The sequence below is a fragment of the Chaetodon auriga genome, chromosome 9 (genome assembly GCF_051107435.1).
Source record: "Chaetodon auriga isolate fChaAug3 chromosome 9, fChaAug3.hap1, whole genome shotgun sequence".
Taxonomy (NCBI): domain Eukaryota; kingdom Metazoa; phylum Chordata; class Actinopteri; order Chaetodontiformes; family Chaetodontidae; genus Chaetodon; species Chaetodon auriga.
Genome location: NC_135082.1, coordinates 15,432,811 through 15,451,061, shown reverse-complemented (window position 1 = coordinate 15,451,061; position 18,251 = coordinate 15,432,811). Strand labels below are relative to the sequence as shown.

Here is an 18,251-nt window from a genome sequence, read left to right as displayed (position 1 = left end):
AGTTTATCCAGAATTTTGTGTACTCAGGCACTAAGACTCAGACAATACATGACTCTGCAGACCTTTTCTGAAATTTAATCACCCCTATGAGTTCTTACACACACTCACCAATCTCACACCTTTTCCTGCTCTCTCCTCACCCCCGTGTGAGACATTCCCCACACGGGCCCAGGAATGACTCTGACCTAACTTTTTTCTCATCACTTTGAAGATAAAATGAGGGATACTGTAGGTAGGTAGATAGATAGATAGATAGATAGATAGATAGATAGATAGATAGATAGATAGATAGATAGATAGTTGGGACTTCTTGCTTGTGACTCTGTCTTTAAAGTAGGCTGACACGCATCCCTGTCCGATGATGTGCCTCCAGCGCCCTCCTTCCCCTCTCCTGATCTGCAATTCTCTCTCTCTCTCTCTCTCTCTCTCTCTCTCTCTCTCTCTCTCTCTCTCTCTCTCCCCCACCCTCTCTCTCTCGCTCTCCGCTATGTCATACACACGCAACCCAGGAGGAAGATGGGAAGGTGCTCACGACCCGGTGTGCTGCTGTGTTTTGTCCTTCACTAATCCCTCCTTTCGTCTCATTTTTAGTCATACTGAATCAATAACCCCGTAAGGTCAGACCGTCAGTAGCATCTTTCCAACACGTATCGACCCTTTACTGGATAAAAGAACAAGCAGAGCTGTGCCCAGTGCGCACAGGCAAAGGCGATCTTGCTTTACTGCGCACCACGACGCACAAGGAGACATGTGTGCGCACCAGCGATCGCCGCTGAACTTCACCACCTCTGACAGACCCTATGTCATTTGGATATCGCTACAGTAGCCTGCGATAACGCAATGTGTGCTCAACCACACGCGTGACAGGACGATTTGGATTTAAACACCAACAAGTGGAATTGATAATGTGTTCTGTCACTGGGACCCTGGTCTGCGCTGACACGTTTGATTTGATCTGTTTGGTTTAATGGGACGTGAGATGTCGCTTTAATATCCCAGTCAGCGACATATGGTCTGTAGGCGCGCATTTGAGGCTATCGACCCGCCGCGTCCCCACAGTGCGTCCTCGGCGGGGCTGGTGCGGACAGAGCCGGGGACGCTGAGGAATGCGGAGCCGGGATTTTGTCTTTTCCAGCTCACCTGCGGATTTCTTCGCAGCGCACACCAAAGTAAGTGATTCTGTCAACTAAAACCATGTGCTGTGGTTTGTTTAATGTTGCTGTGGGATTCCACAAAAAGAAAATCACAAGGTTTTAGCATTTCTAGGAATCTATAGTTTGAACTGAACAGTGACTCCAGTCTACTTCACGGTGATTTCCTCATCACTTTTGGTATCCTCTGTGTCCCGATTTGAACATATATCAAAGATTATCTGTGTCACTGCATGGAGTTCAGCAGTGACATTGTCAAACATTGGTTTATTTTGGGATCACTGAATTTTTAATAGTCCTATTCTTAAAGGTTGTTCCCAAATTTGCCACACAGGAATCGCTCCTGATTCTTCATTTTATCGGAGTTGCTTCATCACAATAAGAGGGTCAGTGCGCCGCATAACCTTTTCCGTGTCTTTCCAACCTCCAGCCGATCAACGCAGCCGGTGAGTCCGCGGGGCGCCATGCTGAGACAGATTCTCCTCAATTCCACCGGCACCCCAGACTTCGACCTGGTGCTCATGGCCCAGTCCTCCACGCACGGCCCCTCCTCCCTGAACGCCTCCCACGGCGGCTCGGTGAGCGTGGCCGCTCTTCTGAGACCCACCACGGGTCGAGGGGGAGGAGGGCTCCGGGAGGGCGAGCTCCACAAACCGGATCTGATCACCTACATAGTCATGTGCCTACTGTTGTTCCTGTTGGTGCTGCTTATTGTGTTCTTCATCAACTGCCAGCTCCGGAACTCTTTCTTCGCCTCCATGCCATACGATAGGTCACTGAGAGAGGCACGGACCTCTTACAAATAAATTAGACCACAAGGACAAATCTCTGGGACTCTGGTTGAGACTCATGTGGGGGTTTAACTGGTCAACGTACTGGACACATGAAGTTGTTGCCTTTGTGAGTTGTCTTGGACACGTTGGAAAGCCTAAATATCCTGGAATCCCCAAGAAAACCTAACATGATTAGTCAGGGCCTCGATTATGCTAGATGTTGCCCACATATCTCACTTCAGGGCCCACAGCACCATCCCAAAACAGATAGCACTTCCACCCATGAGGGCAACAGTGTAACCTGTGATCAGATTAGTGAGTCATATACAGTATTTTCTGGTAAATAATGAATGACTTGTGAAGCAATCCATCATCCCCTGCAACCCCCGATGTGGCCCCCGCACTGCACTTTGGAAACAAATAGTTCATTCCTTTACAGTATATTCCCAAGCTTGTATTAATCGTTGCTTACAAATTTGAACCTGCGGTTTGGCTTCAAAGTCACAGTATTTCACTCTGGGAACCGATTAGATGAATCATTTTTGACTATTATTTATGGAAACATGACTTATGCCAACATAGGAAGAGTCTACAGTAGTTTGTATATAAAATATTTTGTATATCTGTAACTTAAATGTCTTGTCTTGTGAAATGATTCAGTCAACACAAAATTTCCCCTTCTTTGTCCACTGTAAAATGGTGATTAAACGACATACTGTAGGCCTCTATACGCATAAAGATATTCAAATGTACTTTGAAGTCTTTTCCTCTGTTTACCTGCTTATGAATGGCGACGCTGAAGATGATGCTGCAGCTGCTGATGTGAAGGGCCAACTGTTTATCACTTCACATGTGCGTAGAGGCGCTTTTACGAGTATCATTGGGCAGCCATCCATATCGTGCACTTTCACTTTTAATTAACCTTTCCCCCAGAATTTATAGCGCCAATATCCCGGAGAATGAAGACCTGAGGCTAAAGTTTATGACGAGACCTGTGCGATAAACCAAACTGTTGTCGGTTTCAGTGCCACCGGTGATGCGCAAATCCTCTCCAATCTTGTTGTTGGAAAACATCTCTCACATACCAAGACAGACAGATGAGCCTATCGCTGTAATCCTGCTCCTTTGTGTGTGTGTGTGTGTGTGTGTGTGTGTGTGTGTGTGTGTGTGTGTGGTTGGGTATGTTCACATGTGTATACGCCTGAGAAATAAGAGAAGCACTGCGCTGACTTCAAGTAGTGGACATATGTATGCCAAAATGACTTAAGCCAGGAGAAATGGAGTCAGAGAATTCCTCTGGATGTTCACTCAGTGACCCCGGAATTCTTCATCTGAGATGTGAAATTCTGCTGATGAGCTAAACACAGTGATTATTATTGTCTGTGGTGCGTAATCAAAATTATTATCTGGATCCGAGAAACGCTGAAATAAGACGTTGCAAGAGGGGGACAAAGGCCACATCTGCCTGGAGTGTTGGATTTATAATGGCCGACAACTACAGGCTGGTTTTGAAAGACAGTCCTCTAAGAAAGATTTTGTCAGCATATTCAGAAGAATGAGCTATGCGCCTTCTTGATTCAATTATTTGCTGCAATTGCCTTGTATCCTAGTATTATTGTCCCCTAAATGCGATATGCGATACATGCATTTGTAAATACAAAGAAATCTCTGTAAAGAGCAAAGCAGGTAATAAAGTAGGCAACATCGTTATTGTTTCAGTACTGATGCGGTAACTTTGCATGACATACTGTACTTGCACATGTTCCGATGACACTGCGGCACCTTCCACCACTTGGTGGCGCACCAAGTCTGATTATGTGTTTGCACAGTATGACTGGCTTACAAATGGAAAAGTGTACAAGCCATATATAAGCTATATATACATATAAAACACCTGCTAAAAACAGACTGCGCAAAGCACAAAACAGACAGATATGAAGCAGCTTAGCTTGTCTTGGGGGTTCAATAAGGAAAAAAAGGTAATAAGGGTTGCAAAGGGTCGGTGCATCTCCAAAAAATTTCCAAGGGAAGTTAAGCTTGGGAACATATTTGGGGGTGGGGTTGGGGGTAATACACATAAAAAAGCAATCCTGGGTCTTATGGTATGTTTTGGTTAAAAGTATACCCATTTAATTGAATTGTAACCCCTGCATTCACCACAAACAGATCATTTTTCAGCATCCCATTAAAGAGGAATTCAGAAAAATTACAGCTCTCTGCATCTACAATGCATCTTCTAATCAGATGTGCAGCCCATACTACTGCCAAGTGCACTGTCTGAGACAGAGGGCTACATGCAATCAGTCAAAACTTGATTACATTACCGTAATGAAAATGTTTTTCATTTTTTGTCATATTTCAATCCACCAGCAGATTATAGTCTAAAACAAAGTTGATAGATTGTTAACATCTCTCTGCTAGTTTTTTTCTAACTAGGTATTACCACGTGGGATGTAGCTTGATAGAGCATGCTGATTGAGAAGTTTTAATTTATCTATTTCCAGTCATTCTTATTAAATGAGTCAGCTAATTCAATTAAAGTTCAACTGAACCAAATTGTTGATTTAAGAAAAATCTATTTGAAGGGTTTTCAATTATGTCTTCTTATGATATATAATAAATGTTTGTTTCTATCTGCATAAGACATGGAAAATACAGACAGAGCAGATAACCCCTATTGTTCAGTTTTAGTCCTGTTCTTTCCTAGAAATTCCTGTTAATACCCATGGAAAGTTTCCACCTTGAATATTCCAAGAGTTTTGCAACCCTAAATTTGATCAATAATGATTATGACTTGCACAATTAAGCTCTCACCAAGCTCCAGCAGCCAAATTCCTTTCCAGATATGTGAGATAAGATGAATTGCCTGCATGGAGTGCAACCTTAGATGTCTGGCGGAGAGTTTTCTGGCCAATCTTACACATAACCTTAAGAGTCAAGGAGAAAGAAATGTGTGTCACGGAGGGGTAAGGTGCAGTGGCAAGGACTTGAGCAGAGATCACTCTGCTTTAATCTTTAATTACAGGCAATACATTCTCTCTTATGTCCAGAGCTTTTATGCAACATATGGTGAATAACATAGGAGGGGAAAATAGAATATTGCCGGTGAAAACACTGTCTTCCTTGATCTGATTTCTTGGCTATTTCCCGTGTGAACTATTGTTAAGCTTCAGTGTAAAGGGGTGGGGTGCCTGAGGTTGGTGTTAACATGATAACTCCACAGTACAGTATTACCAGCAGGCTAGTTGTCTGTAGTAATATTCATGTTTACTGGCCTGTGCTGCCTGCTGGTGGTGGATTATTCTACTACACTGCTCATTTCACATTTGAATTTGACCGGCTGTGTGGTTTTTAGAGTCTTTCCTACTCTTAATGGTGGATTTTTGTCTCTAGATTATGCCACAGTTATGACACAATGCATTGTTGCACCATTCCTGCAGTTCTGAACACGTCATAAACGGCGATTCCATGGAAGCGCTGCAACTGAAATTTGGGCAAATTCTATCGTATCAGTCCGCATTTAGACTGCTCCTCATTTCACCGTTGGACCCTGTAACTTTCACATGGAGGTGTGATGATCCCTAGACCCACAGATGTGTGCGTTTATAGGGCAAGTGTCTGTTCAATCCTCTCAGGTGTAACTGCAGAGCGCAGGCTCCGCCCCAACCAGCTCTGACCAGACTGTCAGAAGAACAGGAAGACTCCGTTAGTACTAGGCACGCAGTCACTTCCCCACTGTCATTGAGGGGTTAAAAAGTTAACTATAAAGTTGTACCAGTCATGGAAACTAATTTGGGAGTTGTCGCCGGGACAAGTCATCCGTAACACCAACTCGTCGCTCGTGTTTTGGTCACCGAAACAACTCGTGGAAGTTTTTTTTTTTTTCCCCCCACGGAGACTTTACCTACTGTAGCTAGACAGGCTAGCCCAGCTAAAGCTAACGTTAGCACAGACCTCATATTTTCGGGACTTAAATTCACGTTGTTAAAGCTTCGGAGTGTGTAACACGTGGATACTGGTAGAATAAAGCACTCATTTGTATGTTGTAAACGCAACAGGTTGTTTTCGTACGTTTCTTCCGGAGGACTTCGGGTTGTGCTTTGAATTTCCCTCCTTCAGTGATACAGACAGACGGCTTAGCGAGGGGTTCGTTCGGTGTAGTTGGCTTTCCACCAAATCAGTAGCAACGTTGTGCTAATTGTGGCTAGTTAGCCGGGGGACTAGCCCAGGCCAAGTGAATCAACAGTTGGCTCTTTCGGAAGTTAAGAAAGCTCATCGGAGGAAACGCTTTGCTTTTTACGTTTGAATGCGGGGAGATAACCGCCACACGGCTTTATTTTGACACCCAATTCAAGGAGACGGATTAATTTATGAACATGGATCCCCCCACGGGGATATCTGCCGCAGCTGCTGGTCCCAAGAAGGACAAGAAATCAAAGAAGAACTATGAGGATGGAGATGGAAAAAAGAAATTTGTGAGTATCTCACAGGGTTAACTTGTTGAACTTGTGTGCTGTTTGAATAACTTATCTGGGCTCCACGATGTTGCACCTACCTCCACTGATGGTGACATTTTCTTCCTCTCATGTTTCAAATGAAGCTACAGGGCACCAAACTGCCACCATACCTGTAATTACTTTTACCCCCTTGAGCTGTGCACCAGCTGTCGTAGAGCTTGTGTTGTTACCCTGAAGAATTCATGATTCGGGTCAAAGTATGAGGAAGTAATTGTCCCTCCATCTTTGAAGATTTGCACAGTGTAATAAACCTGAAGTTATGCAGTCCTGAGTAACTACAACACGTCAAAAATGACTAAGGTTTTATTGTTTTTGAGCATTTGACAGACTATAAAGACTCACCCAGTTGCAGAACCACATGCACACAGCAATGATTCATTTTTTACAGTGAGGACTGTATGTATTTTCAAACAGTATATAAAATGAAAACTTGGCAATAGAATTGTGTCAAATGAGAGAGGGAACTTTGTATGGTAAGGTGTGGCATTGGCACAATGGATTTTCTCAAGGTGACTTCATCACCATGACATCATGTGGTGTTTACCTGGCTGTGTCAGCATGTGTGATTCAGTGTGGTGTCTTGATGGGGGCAGAGCAGTAAGAGTCATCAGTCGTTATGCTGTTGCGTAACTTAACCTCTTGGCCATGTCTAGCAACAGGTGAAAACTGATATTCCACACACTGACAAATGGTAACCATAGAGGATGCACAGCAGACATATCTGGTCACAGAGTACACAAGTCCTCCATAAACAAACACTTACTCTCAGAGAGTTTTCAGGCCCTGTATTAGTCCCACTAAGAAGCCCTCTTGGTGAAACAACAAGGTGTTTTATATCCTGCTCTAAGGAATGTGCATTAACCATTTTTTTTTGTATAATTTATGGATACATACAGAACATTTTGTTCTGTGTTTTTGTTGGTAATATTTTAATGTAAATAGTACCATCCTGGACATGAGCCCAAAAACATGTATGCCAAGCCAAAGTGGTATAGGGTTGTAGTTGGTCTTTGTTAAAGGTACGGTTTTGATGACAAGACCTGATGTATTAGAACAGTTAGTCTACACTGGCATGCAGACACAGTCAGTGGAGAAGTGAAAAGCTGTCCATGCTGTATTGTAAATGTATGCTCTTGTGCTTTTTCAGCTTTTGCAAACAGAGACAGGTAAACACATGAAAATGAAGTGATGTATAATATCATGGTATAATATTACAGGAGTGTTAATGTATACACAGGTTTAGGTAGGGCAGTGACAGAAACCAATTGTGCAGTGTCCTGTGATAACACTCCATGCATGAGTCTGTGTTTGAGGGTGAGTGCATATCTGTGTGTGCAGCAAGTGAGCTATGTCCAAGAATTCAGTACACCAGTAACTCTGAAATTTGAACCCATTCTGGCAGAATTTTTGTTACACTACAGTCGGAGGTCAGAAAGGAGTTAAGGGGTGTAGAATTATGTTTGGCATGTATGATCTACAGTGTGATGTCTTCTCAACTATTTTGTCTGTGGAAAACTTATCTGACTTCATCACTCTCCTCAGACATACCAGTGACAATAATGTGACGCTATACATACGGCTTAATGATATGTGTGGTTTGCCGTCATTTGGTGTTTCGACCCAAAGTCATCCCTGTGTGAATACCTCTCCGTTATTTCGTCTGGGACTAAGTGACAGTGTGGGTGGGCTATTCAGCTTCCTTAATCATCGTCATGGTTACAGTTTTTGGATGAATTGAAGGCAGAATTGATGATTTATTTTTTTATATACAGTTTGTTGTTGGAATAATGTCACTGGACTGCCACTTCAGCTGGGCTTGGCACTCAGACAAATAGTATGGCTGTTTGCTGCATGCACAATTTATGACAGATGGACAATTTTGTCCATTTATATTCTGCCCCATCACCATTCAGTACATCGAATATTCACTAACCCCAACATCAGCCCCTGTCAGACTGCGTGTGTCTCAGTTCACACATTGGCTGTTTTTTTAATTATTTTTTTTTGGGCATATATAGCCTGTAGTTATGTTTCACAGAATGCTTAACATGATTTGCTGTGCTTACAGGTACTTTGGTAGCTGAGGATGATCCATGTATTTTCTTTGAAAAGCAGGTCATTAGCTGTGCTCCCTGAAGCACTATCTGTGTTCTTCAGGCCCAGAGAGACAGAAAGGATCAGCATCCATGAATACTGTTGACATAAACAGACTGGCTCAACCCAGCAGGCAGCCACAGTGTGGATTAGCCAGGGATCACTGCCTTGGACAGTTGTTTGGGATACAAGGTGAACTGCAGATCACATATTCTGGCTCTGGGACACCTTGCTGAATTTGGCAGGTTATCTGTTTTTTGGTGGGAACGTTTGCTGAATTCTATCAAGTAGACCTTTTCCAGGCCTTGATGAGGAATATTAGTTATCAAGGTGATCAATAACAAATATTTTGAGTGATTTGTCTAAGATGAGCATGCTCTTCTGGGGCTTCTGGTAAATCTTTGCACTTCTTTCAGAGCTTGATTGGTTATTTGCTAATTATTGGCATTCTATATTGTCTTTTGGATCAGTTTGATAAAGCCATATGGAGCAGCAGAGCAGAATTCCTTTATTGTCTTTGTCACAGATGTTACAATGAAATTGGTTAGGCACTCTATCCTCTGTGTGTTTAAAAAGAGAATCTAAAATTAGCAAAATAAATAACCATATATCTCCATATGTAAGCATCACACTCATCATTGGATTTTGGGCCAGAATTATAGAACTTTCCTATCAGCTGTGTAAGAGGATGGCTTGCATTACATGAAATTGCACTCTAATTGAAAAGAATATAGCCAGTTCTGATAAATGGAAAAATAACACTTATCGTCATACAATATGTAACGTGTAACTTCAAGCAGCAGGAAGAAGACCAGTCTGTTGTAGTTGGCACCAAAGAGAACCCTTGGCCAAGTGTCTAAGAGCACATTTTTCTCTTGTTGAATATTCATACAGTTCGAAATTATGCTGAGTTGCAGAGTTGAAACAAGTGGATCTGCACACCAAGTAGCTCCTATTGGAAGGATTTTAATGCTGTTTAACGCTGTGATGTTAAACGCTGTGCATGACCCCAGACCACCCTAGCTGGCTACTCAATATCCTTGTGGAAAGCCCTGACTGGGATGTGTGTGTCTTCTTTTATTTTCTTTGTATTGTTTCTTACTGCTCATGCATGTAATCCCAGCCTACCCATTGGATTATTTCTCTAATGTTATTTAAAGATAATGGAAGTAATTTCAGTCGAGCATTTTACGGCATTAATGATTATGATATTGCGAATGTTTAGTTTCAGTTAGGAAGTATAGAGAAATGAATAATTACATAATAATAAGAGTAATAAGTACACAGAGATTCCTAGTTTTAATATTTTGATACAGAACATATTGCAGTATATTCCCCACCCCTTAATTAAGGTAATGCATTTGTGCTGCAACTTCAAAATTAAACTAAATACACTCAAACACTATCAGTCAACAAGAACATCCAAAAGAATTAAATTATGTTGCAGTTGTTTCCCTCCATTTCTCTTGTATGCAGTGTTGTTTTGGGGGTTTCATGCCCCAGTCCTCGCCAGTCAGCATGGGTGTAAGTGTTGAACACAGTTTGACATGCTGGTGTTCATCATTTAAGGTCTGATTAATTGCAAAGATAAGTGCATCTTCCTTGAAGCATAAAATCTTGTGCCTGCATGTGCCTTTGTGCAGCAGTGCACCTACTTCCTGGGGGAACCACCTCAGCAAAAGCTTAATTTAAGATAACGCCACAAATTGCACCAGTCAGGTCACGACACTTTAGTCACACTGTCTGACTCAAGTAGTACAAGTCAAGTAGAATAGTTAAAAATTTGCTTTGGTGCACAGTGGGTCTCTTTTTGCCCTTTTTCTTTTTATATATGTCTGTTCTATTCCCCCAACACACACACACACACACACACACACACACACACACACACAGTTTCCTGTTCTTTACATCTTGGGGAAAGAAGAGCATACTGTGAGCTGAAGAATAGGGATGACTGAGTGCCAGCGTGAAACTGGAGTGGTTAATGGACTGCGAGTGGCAGGGGCCTCTTGGCTCAGAGTGAACGGGAGTATTTTAAAGAGGAAGGCTGAGCAAGGGAAACCAAGTGAGCCATCAGTGAGCAAGGACAGGGGAAGGCAGAGAGGGAGAGACAAATTGAGAGGGAGAGAAGAGAGTTTGACAGAAAGCAAAAGAAAGTGTGGGGAAGAAGCCGGAAAACAGAAATGCAGATAAGGAGATTAAAGAAAGGCAGAAAAAAACGCATGAGTGGGGGTGCTATCAGCAATAACAACAAGTCACAGGTGGTGTGACGGGTATGGAAAGCTTGAATTACTGAGTTGACTCTAAAATCACAGTTAAAGGGCTGTAGTGTTGAAGATGTTGTTTAGTTGTCAAGGCTAAGCTTCTGGTGTGACATAACTGATAAAATGTGGACAGATGTGCAACATGAGTGAAAGTTTTAATGCACACAGGGAGCAATTCTGCCATCATGCTTCTATGTGAATTTACCCAATATATTGTTAACTTAATGAAACATGTAACAGATTAACATGCAGAGACTTCCTTCTGAGATGCTTTGGAATGTATTTCTGACAGCATTTTTAAATACCTGGCTTGCATTAGTTGTCATTTCCAACCAAGATCCTGTTCAGACACCACTAATTGGTAGCGTTGGGTGGTGGACTGGTTTCGTCACATCAGCGGTGAGACGTTCTGTAATGACATGGATTTTGCAATAGTATCATTACAGGGATAATTGTTTTAGCATATTAAAAATACTTGCTATACTGTTGCTGTGGTAACATGCAGGTAGAGGGCTATACACATACTCACAGAACTACAGCTGCATGCACTAACTACAATTTTCTTCAGTATAACGCCAAGTCCAGTAGCACGGAGATGTAGAAGGTGACATCAAGAGCATTGCACACCAGTTTCTCACCTGTTGTTGGCTGCAGCAACCAACACAAAAGTCTTCACCTATTCCGAATATACACATACTTTTTTTGTTTTCCTATTTTTTCCTTCTTAAGATATGTTCCTTTGCATTACTTTACATTACCCTTTTATTTTTTTTAATACTGTGATATAATATCTACACACACACAGTGATATAAATTTTAGCTCATATCACCCACCCTTAGTAATTAAGTGGAATGAAGACACTTGTTGGAATAATCTGCCATGGATGAGTATGATGATTAACCTGCATTATGTTCTTGCTTGCTTTGTCCTTACTGTACTTTACACATCAAAAAGGAACAGCTGTTGGCTCAGCTAAGGACTGTGTTTGGTTTGCTGAAGCCTGTTCTGACTAGATGTGAGAGCTGAGTTGTGTAATAAAAGTGCCAGTGACCAATTTGTTGAGGCAGGCACACAGAGGAATGCAGAGTCACCACACCACTAAAATACCATACTTAGAATGGAATCTCACCTTCTCCTAAATGGTTGTTTGATTCAGATGTTTGTTTTTTTTTTTAATCTCAGACTTCACAGTTGACTTTGTGAGCCTGTGTCTTCTGATTCAATACATCAAGTACCTGATGACTGTATAGTTTTGTACTATACAGTATTATAGTACTATAGTTCAGTTGGCCCATGTGGTGGTGGTCCTAACATGATGTCTCAGGCAACAAAGTCTTCAGACTTCCAGTGATTATCCATCCACCACATCACACACAAACAGGGAATTTCCTAGTTACAAGACTGTAACAAATAGCCACTTTAATTGACTTAGATGGTGCTGAATGTTGGAATACGTTTTTATGAGGATTGTGAATATTGCCTCCTGTTTCTTACAATTGGATAGCACTGTGGACCTAATGTGTCATGGCAACTGTGAGTGAGAGCATTACTGACACCAAGAACCCATACACACAGTCGACAATGTCAGGTACCATTTTTAAAGGGAATTCCACAAAATGTACTATATTACAATATATATGTATACGGCAATGTAAAATTTAGGGCTGTGGTTATTAGTTTTTTAATCTCTTTGTTGATTAATTCAAATGCTCCAAAAAGCTCCAGCCTCTCAAACGAGAGGAATTGTTGCTTTTCTTTGTTTTTGTATGAGCATAAGCAGAATATCTTTGGGTTTTGGACTTTTGGTCTGACAAACCAAGACATTTGAGGATGTTACCCAAGTCTCTGAGAAGTAGTGATGGACATTGTTTCACTAATTCTTCAGATTTAATAGACTAACTGTTAATCCATTAATGAAAAACAAATCCTTAGCGGATTAATCAGTAATGATAATAATCATTAGTTTCAGCCTCAGTAAAATTATAACTTTTGAGACAGAAAGACTTAATTCACATTGCCCACTCTCAGCAACTATGTGCTCTCTGTAAGCAGTTGCCCTCTTGAGCGACTAGTTCGATTCTTCTACATGAGCAGCCACACAGTTGGTAAAAAATGTTGCTTTTCTGTTTTATACCGCCATGAACAAATTCACAGAGGGCTGAATTGGTGTTGATGTCTAATTAATCCAAACCACTGTGACAGCATTCTGCATGTTCAAGATGGAATTGTGTGTTTTTTATATCAGATATGTTCAGTCAACAGTGATCTTATACTCTGAGGAAAAACTGTCATAGTCACAACTATCCCATGTCCTTTTCAGATCGTGCATCTGACAATTTTTGTATTAATTGCTTGTTGTGCATAACCACATGTCTTGTGGTCTGTTTGTTTAGAGGCCTTATGCTGTCATGTATGTGTTGTTTAGTTTTATACACAGAGGCAGGAGAGGAAGTGGAGCACACTGTTTTTCTGCGTGTCATTCTTTGTCATGTTTATTTCCCCTTACTCGGGGATGAAATTTAAACAAATGCCTCTGTGCATAGTACGTTGCCCAGAGCTATTGAATTTTTGAATTTAAAGTTTGTTCAGTTTGTTCAAATAATAAACCGGCTAGTCCAGACAGTAGTATTTCACTTGTTCTGTTTATTTAAAGTGGAAACAGACAACTTCTCATCTCCCCCTAGTGTTTCCAAGTGGTGTTATTATTACTGACATCACCATTTTCCTTAGAACCCAGCAACTACCAAAAGCATGGGACACATTGCATTTGTTTCCAAATTTATGTGACAAAATGGTCCACACCACTTATAAGAGAATAAAAGAGAGGAAATGTATGGTTACTGAAGAGGTAAAGTTAAATTGCCATAAAGCTGTCTGTGCCGGTCCTGGTCCAATAAAATAGACCTGACATGTGGTATCCCACAGGGCTCTATCCTAGGCCCAGTTCAGTCTATGTATTTTACCACTTGGCAATATTATTAGAAATTGTAACATCAATTTCCATGATTATGCAGAAGATGGCCAGCTGTATATGTCTGTAAGCTCAAGCTATTACAGTTCTATCAACAGCTTAATTACATGCATCTCATACTCAGCTTGTGGATGTCTCAGAACTTCTTACAGCTAAATCAAGACAAAACTGAAATCCTTACAATTGGAGCAAAAGCTGACAGAGAGAGAGAGATTGTCTGAACACCTAAATCTACTTGTATTAAACAGCAAGGAACCAAAAACCTTGGCGTTTTCATTGTCTCTGACCTTAATTAGAAACGTGATTTAAGTGTCATTCTATCGTTTAAGGAATATTGCCAGAGTCAGAGTGTTTCTATCCCAGGCAGACACAGAAAGTTAATACGTGCTGGACTACTGTAACACTCCTCTGTCTGGTGTGTTTGAGAAAGCTGTTGGTCAGTTACAGCTCGGACAGAACAGAACAGTATGTGTCCTGACAAAACAACAGAGAGCCCACCTTACTCCAATCATAAAATCTTTACACTGGCTACCTGTCTGTCACAGAATTTAGAAATTCTTTTTGTTGTTCTTTTTCTTCCATCTTATCATTATTATTATTATCATCACACAAACAAGCAATTACAGTAGAGGTTGGCCGTGGGGTGGACGGGTTAGTAGAGGAAAACACGAGGAGAAAAAGTGTGAGTGCATTCATTCATGTAATCTGTAATGGAGACATGACAGCAGATAAAAACCAGCCCAACTTGATCTCCAATCAGCTGTAATTTTCCCAGGAGATCGTACCCAGTGGCAAACATTGCATAGTCAAGGCAAGGCTTATAGGGAACCATTCTGTGGTCATTATGTTGTGCAACCGACATTTACTTCATAATTTTACCTTAAATTAAAAAAAACCTGACTATACTATACTCAGTTTAAAATGAACTGCTACCTCTGTGCATTTCTGGCATCTATCTTCAGTGGAAATGAGAATTGTGTGTTCAAGCTGCCCTGACCTGGGTGTTCACTTGTTCACATGCTCATTTTGCCAACTGTTAAATTTTACTTCTCCTTCTCACTTTTTCTAGTTGAGTATGTGTGCATGCATACACACACACGCAAACACACACACATGCACACGCATACAGTGTTTCCACCCTGTAATATTATTTCTCAAATTCTTAGGGCTGTGGCAGGAAGCTGTGCAAAAAAAGCAGGATGCTTCCTTATTTGTCCCCATTATTTTGTTCCCATATCTCTCTCCTCCCTCCTTCCCATCCATTGTGCAAGGAGGTACCAGTGGTCTAGTAAATATGTTTACACATGTACATACACATAGCCCATTGTCAAATATTTTGAGGCCTGAGTACTATAGAAGCCTGGATAATGTTAGAATATATCGCAGGGTTATATCATTTGCGCCTCATGAACAGATTTGAAACATTCCATACTGGGGCTGGATAACACTGAGTAACTGCATTATCTTGAGGAGATCAGGACATTGTTTCTGCTATTGAGTTTTTCAAAAGCTGAATCAGATAAAATAAAAGCCATGGTGGCAGTCTGTGTTGGGAGAGTTCATGGAATTCATGATCTGTGCAGGACTCCTGACTGACCTTTTTCCCCACCTGTCTGAACTATCCCAATTAACAATTTTAACCATCCCAAAATGAATGTAAACCGTCCCAAAATCAAAATCAATCACTCATCTGAAGTACTTCAGTATATTTATTTACTGTAAACTTGGGTCGGCACATTAAACCGCAGTTCTCATTTTAACGCTTCATGTTCCTCTGAACAGAGACTCTCCTACTGTGTGTTTAGCTCTGCTAGCTCTTACCTCTTTTAGTTTTATTAGCTCTGTTAGCTGTAAACTATTAACTCCATTAGCTGTTAACTCCATTGGCTCTTTTGGTTCCGTTAGCCAAACACACCTCAGGAATCTGCTGCCCACCAGCTGCGACCAGCTACCAGCTAACTAGCTTTTCTCCTCCTGATGTAGCATTAATGATTAGCTTTCTCCTCTGATGCATGTGAAAGACATAACTGCAGGAGCAGCATATGAAAGGCTTTTGAGCCTCTTCTTAACGGCTATGACTTAATCATCATATCATCATGGTATCACTATTCTTATTCTGCCACGGTGAATCACTGTTTTACTTCCTGATTTCCTGTTAAAAACCTCATAAAACATTATTATTTTTATCTGCCGTGCTGCATTTAAGCTTCTTGCATTTCTCTCTCTAGTTATATGAGTTATATGAGTGATGAATCAGTCAATCAGCCATTAATCTGCTTCCTGTGTATGTGTGTGTGTGTGTGTGTGTGTGTGTGTGTGTGTGTGTCTGAAGTTTTGTGTTTGTAGTGTGAAATAAGGCTGATTGTCTGATGTGATAGATTATAATGATGTTTTCACATCAATTACACATTGTGGTCAGGCTGGTCTTTCAGTGATAAATTGATAAGTTAATGTGGGGTGATGCTCTTTTCCTGTCAGTCTTTCTCAGTCAGTCAGCTAGTTGGTGACAGAGGGCAGTGTCGTGAAGGGAGTTGACTTGTAAGCAGAGAGCTGGATAGACAGACCTGTAGACTGATCCTCACAGATATGAATGCTCTTACCTGTGTGTGACACTTGTGTTGTGTATGGGGGACTTAGTTAGGATTATAGTGTCAGTCCTCCTCTGTGACTCTCCCCAGTCTCCCCTGACAGATTACAGCTAATCTCAGACTGCTCGGTGTATCTCAACACCACGACTGTCAACAGCAATGGCCTACGTGCCACTTGCACAACTGTGTGCATAGGACACCAGTCTATGCCTGTTTCTAGGACTGGAGCAGGACATTAAGACATTCACGGCGGTGGAAGAAATTTAGCTGCTGGACGCACATGCACACCCTGCTGTGTCTTGGCAAGGAGTGTAGGAAACTAAGCTTAGCCTGAAATCTGTCATTAGTTCACATTATAATCACTATCTGAGCTGAGGTATAGCAGAGGCTTTAGTACCTATAGTCCACTAATAAGGAGATGGAACTGTGTCAGACCACAGGCAATAGCAATAATGTCAAATTATGAAATTCCAAATAAAACTTAGAGATAGTTGAGACTCTCTTTTCAAAAGAACTCTGTGGGTTTGTCTCGACATTTTCCCCCATGGACCTGCCTTGAAAATACACATATCCCCACAACACTTCATGATTTGTCTACTGGCGAAATTGTCTTGGGGAAGCGATGTGGGATATGATGGGTAATAAGGATTGAAGATATGGGCTTGGTCACATACACCACATCTTTGACAGAATACCGGATTTTTCATGGCTCATCATTAGCTGAAGGTACCTAACAGGTATGGGTGGGGGACTGGGACACCACTGTCACAGAAAAAGTTTTTGCTTTTGTTTATTATGTGTCAACTGTATTTGTGAACATTTTTAAAACCTGCTAACTAGCCCTGAGACGTGTCCAAATTACATTCAATGTAGCGGCTTGATTCCATCAGGTATTTGTGTGCCATTTTGGCTGTGACACATCCACGGGAGCTGATCGTGGCCGTTCCAAACAATGCTTGTGATTCCACCAGACGTGACACAGCTCGTCTCAGACGCATCCCAGATGCTGCTCTGCTCTATGGAGACTATGTGCCTTGTCTATTTTTGATGGAAGCCACGTCAAGCTGCACAGAGCAGATTGAGCTGGAAGTCAGACACAGGAATGAAACAAAGAATCCGGACAGTTTTCAAAATAAAACACCCTGTGCAGACTCCTGATTGTGTATCAACAGAAAAAAAAACACAATGAAAACAGACAAGAAAGAAGCCATTTAATTACACAGCCTGCTTACCCATGGTAGAAGCACAAACATCAAGAAAAAAATGACCAAATCAACAAAATCCACCAGGCAAACACTCTTCTTATGAAACGTTCTTGGTGGGGTATGAAGCCATGCTGAGGATGGAACAAAACTGCGTTACTAAGTAAAGCTACTTTATGAGTATGATAACTGTATATCTACCAAAATGTTAAAGGAAATACATTTCCAGTGAATCAGAATAATATTTGGTTATCGGTTTCCATTTTGAGTTTTCAAGTGTCCTGTTTGAATTTTTCCCCAAAACATATTGTAGAAAATACACTGCAAAGTTTAAGCACCACATGTAAAAAAAAGAAATTCAGAAAAGGAATTAATGCTGTAGAAATTATTTTGTCCATGTGGGATTCATGTGTTCAGCTTCTGCCTGAGTTCATATTGCAGCGGTACACGCAGAAGTGGACAGCAACAAACCAACACCCATAAAGAGAGACAGTGAATTTTTCTGTGCTCTCACTCCTTTTTTAAACCTCCTTTTTAGGCAGTTCTTTACTTGCAGATTTTCTCATTGTGGTCCTCTGAACCAGACCCTGCCTCTGTTTCTGTTGATTTAGAAGGCTGCAGTCATCAATAGGAGCAGTCAATGATGCCTGCACGTCACCCACGTCTCTGTGCTGGTACAGTGGATTGACT

General features: G+C 41.3%; 2 protein-coding genes across 2 annotated transcripts in view; both read left to right on the top strand.

The window, feature by feature from the left end:
* The first annotated feature begins 1,034 nt into the window (after positions 1 to 1,034).
* smim32 (small integral membrane protein 32) lies at positions 1,035 to 2,093 on the top strand. The gene is made up of 2 exons (XM_076739263.1): positions 1,035 to 1,169; positions 1,582 to 2,093. Exon 2 carries the CDS (start codon positions 1,616 to 1,618, stop codon positions 1,955 to 1,957), a length of 342 nt encoding a protein of 113 aa, XP_076595378.1. The 5' UTR covers positions 1,035 to 1,169; positions 1,582 to 1,615; the 3' UTR covers positions 1,958 to 2,093.
* Positions 2,094 to 5,628: 3,535 nt separating this feature from the next.
* diaph1 (diaphanous related formin 1) overlaps positions 5,629 to 18,251 on the top strand; it is a 91,876-nt gene continuing 79,253 nt past the window's right edge. The window contains exon 1 of the mRNA XM_076739732.1: positions 5,629 to 6,399. Coding sequence (XP_076595847.1) covers positions 6,295 to 6,399 — 105 coding nt within the window. The 5' untranslated portion in view covers positions 5,629 to 6,294. The remainder of the gene's footprint in view (positions 6,400 to 18,251) is intronic.